The 3,172-nt window shown below is 54.5% G+C and overlaps 1 protein-coding gene across 1 annotated transcript in view; it reads left to right on the forward strand.

Annotated features, from left to right (window-relative positions):
• Positions 1 to 2,281: 2,281 nt before the first annotated feature.
• The window catches only part of SPRG_21583 (translation elongation factor G), a gene marked incomplete at both ends in the record, with an annotated part of 2,979 nt that continues 2,088 nt past the window's right edge, over positions 2,282 to 3,172 (forward strand). The window contains 5 exons of the mRNA XM_012354622.1: positions 2,282 to 2,447; positions 2,491 to 2,730; positions 2,772 to 2,812; positions 2,861 to 2,940; positions 2,984 to 3,128. Coding sequence (XP_012210012.1) covers positions 2,282 to 2,447; positions 2,491 to 2,730; positions 2,772 to 2,812; positions 2,861 to 2,940; positions 2,984 to 3,128 — 672 coding nt within the window. The remainder of the gene's footprint in view (positions 2,448 to 2,490; positions 2,731 to 2,771; positions 2,813 to 2,860; positions 2,941 to 2,983; positions 3,129 to 3,172) is intronic.

Genomic DNA, 3,172 nt, shown 5'->3' on the forward strand with positions numbered 1-3,172 from the left:
CTCGTGTACGTCGAGGGCGATGCCACGCCGTACCTCTGTGACGTGGGCTTTGGCGGGCGAGGCATGCCGCCCCGGCCCATGCGACTATGCACGACGGCGCCAATCGAACTCGCAACAGGCGAGCGCTATGCCCTCGCGCGCGCCCATGTCAACCACGCTGTGGAACCAAGTACGTATGGCGGCTGCTTGGATGTGTCCATCTCGGACGGCGCCAACTGGGCCGTGGTCTACGCAACGGGCCCCAACAAGCCAATGCATCCCAGCTATGTCTTTCATCCCGCCATGAAGATGGCTGCCAAGGACTACGAGATGGCCAACTGGTACTGCTCGACGAGTCCGTTCCCGAACATGACGCGGCATCCTATCGTCGCCCTGCGCACTGGAAAGCAGCTGCTGACGCTGCGCGACAACGCGTTTAGTGTCATTGAGGACGGACGCGTCATTGAGAGTCGCACAATCGAACGTGACGAGCTCCTCGACTTGCTGCGCGACCGGTTTGGCTTGACGCCGTAGATAGTGGCCTAAATCCCCTAAATCTGCATGTAAAATCGAGGTTGTGTCCTCCTTGCATCAACGACGAGCCTGAGATGACGCAGTACTCGTACGTAACTTCTGGGAGCTACCTGCTCGAATGATGTTGCTCGATGCTTTCGATGTCTTGGTTGACATGGTGAATGAAACAGCATTCATTGCTATATCCCTTTGAGCACGTGGTAAAAACGGTCAAGTTGGTAGCTCTGGTTGAGCATTTTTTCGACCTCGTCCATAATGCTCCGTGTCTAACGGGAGCGCAATAAGGTATGGCTGAGAAATGAGGTCGATGCGGTAAGCGTCGTTCAGCTATCATGGAAAAAGCAAGCAATTTTCCAGGGCCTCCATGATGCAAAGCAAGTTGGAACGCAGACGTTCTTCATAGCATTATTGTCTTCGTTGTACTGCTCTTGATGTCCTAAAGCTGCCATTTCTGGTCCGTGTCGACACGTTGAAATGTTCCACCATCCTGTCGTTGACCTTGCCATCGATCTATTCACTGAAAGAGGTTATTATCTCTCACATGCACGACGTGCGATTGGTCAGATTGCTGGTATCTGGCAGCAGGGCGCCATACGTGGCAGTCGCAGCGGACACCTCGACGCGTGGCGCGACGTCAAACTCAAATTCGGTGTGTAGGGGTCTCATGCGTCTCGTAGTAAAGACTGCAAAAGCTGTGGGGGCATACCATCATGCCTGTCTCCTCTACGAATGCTCTGGAGCCCAATAAATGTAGTTCCAGATTGAGTCCAGGCAACTATGACTACGAGCGCTGGCTACCACTTTTGTTATCAACATCGCATTTTTCGAGGGGCAATTTTATACTTTTCAGCTTTATGTGAGAGTTGTTTCGACGCCGTTGTAACGTTGGCCCGTTTTCTGTCGCTTTCGTTGCTCGTGCCATGCGTTGACGAGTGGATCTTGGCTGATTAAAATCACCTCGCACCTCCCGTGTGATATTCATGGTCGATCGAATGCGTGCATGCATCCAAAAACGAGATGAAACCTCGCTTTTTGGGGTCACTGAGAGGCTGAGAGTGAAAAGTTGCGAGCTAGAAAGACCGGGGAGTAGTGTACAATTAGCACTGAAATGAAATCGCACAAAATTGAGCATGGGCAAGGTGTAGCAGAACCTCGGATCGAATTGATGTGTATTCATATGCAAACACGGCCGCGACAGCTTCTACACGTCGAACCGCCGAGCTTGGACGCCATGAATCGCACGTGGCCATACTGTCGCTATTAGTTTCGCGTCCCATGAATCAATGTGATGTTCATCGGCCCAGCGTATCTCGTCGATATGGCTGTGACAAGACTACCAATACATGGTCGACTGCCTATCTTGTGTTAAAAAGCTCTCGAAGGTCATAGTGGACTGCTCTACACGCCACACAATAGGGGCAGTTGTCCTGCTTCAACCATGCCCAAATATCCAGGGCCAATTCCATTGAAATCGAATTTAATTCGAAATGGTTTCATCATCCATGGTGCCACCTTGACGCTGCTCTAGACATCCATGCGCTGCCGTTCTTGGCTGCGCTGCCAGGTTGAAGCCAGCTTGGTACGCCAAACCTGTCAAATCCAATGGCATCGATGCATTGCAAGAGGGTATCATCTCTTAGAGACTGAACCGTGGCGTCGATTCCTAAACGTGGCATGTGCCATCATCCATCACGTAAACATTGGCAGATGCCAGTTTTAAGCGCCACTAAATATGGCATTTCCGGATTTGACTGGCCCATTCCACTCGATGTTGCGGCAACTCGTCTCGGCGCGGTCCCGCGCCCGCGTGCTGCTGGCCGCGCGGAGCTTCGCGTCGGCGCCCACGGACATTGCCAAGCTGCGCAACATTGGCATCCTCGCCCACATTGACGCCGGGAAGACGACGACGACCGAGCGCATGCTCTTCTACTCCGGTACAACTTGAACCTTCCAGCAGGATGAGCGTTAGCCTGCGAGTAGGCGCCATCACGCGCATGGGCGAGGTCCACGATGGCGATACGACCATGGACTTCATGCCGCAGGAGCGCGAGCGCGGTATCACGATTGGGTCGGCGGCCATCTCGTTCGACTGGAAGGACCACCGCATCAACCTCATCGACACGCCGGGCCATGTCGACTTTACCATCGAGGTCGAGCGCGCGGTGCGTGTGCTGGACGGTGCGGTTGCCGTCTTTGACGGTGTCGCCGGCGTCGAAGGTACAGAAGCATGGGCGGCTGCGTCTCATTGCGTCGCGTAGCCCAAACCGAGACCGTCTGGGAGCAAGCCGACCGGTACAAGGTCCGCGTCGCTCTCTCAACGAATGCAGCAGCAATATGCAGAGCGTAGGTGCCCCGCATTGCGTTTGTCAACAAGCTGGACCGCGAAGGCGCGTCGTACGACCGGACGCTGCAGATGATTGAGCAGCGGTACGTAGCACGATCGCGACTTCAATTCCGGCAACGGCAATAGATTCAACGTCGTCGCGCTTCCAATCCAGATTCCGATGGGCGAAAACAGTGATTTTTACGGCGTCGTCGATATCATCACCATGGAAATGCTCACGTGGCACGGCGACGACGGCGAGCAAGTCCGCCGGTACCCGCTTCGATCCTCGGTAGAGCACTCGTTTTGACGCGCGCTGCGTAGGCTGCCTCTCCT

The sequence above is a fragment of the Saprolegnia parasitica genome, assembly GCF_000151545.1.
Source record: "Saprolegnia parasitica CBS 223.65 unplaced genomic scaffold supercont2.172, whole genome shotgun sequence".
NCBI lineage: Eukaryota > Oomycota > Saprolegniomycetes > Saprolegniales > Saprolegniaceae > Saprolegnia > Saprolegnia parasitica.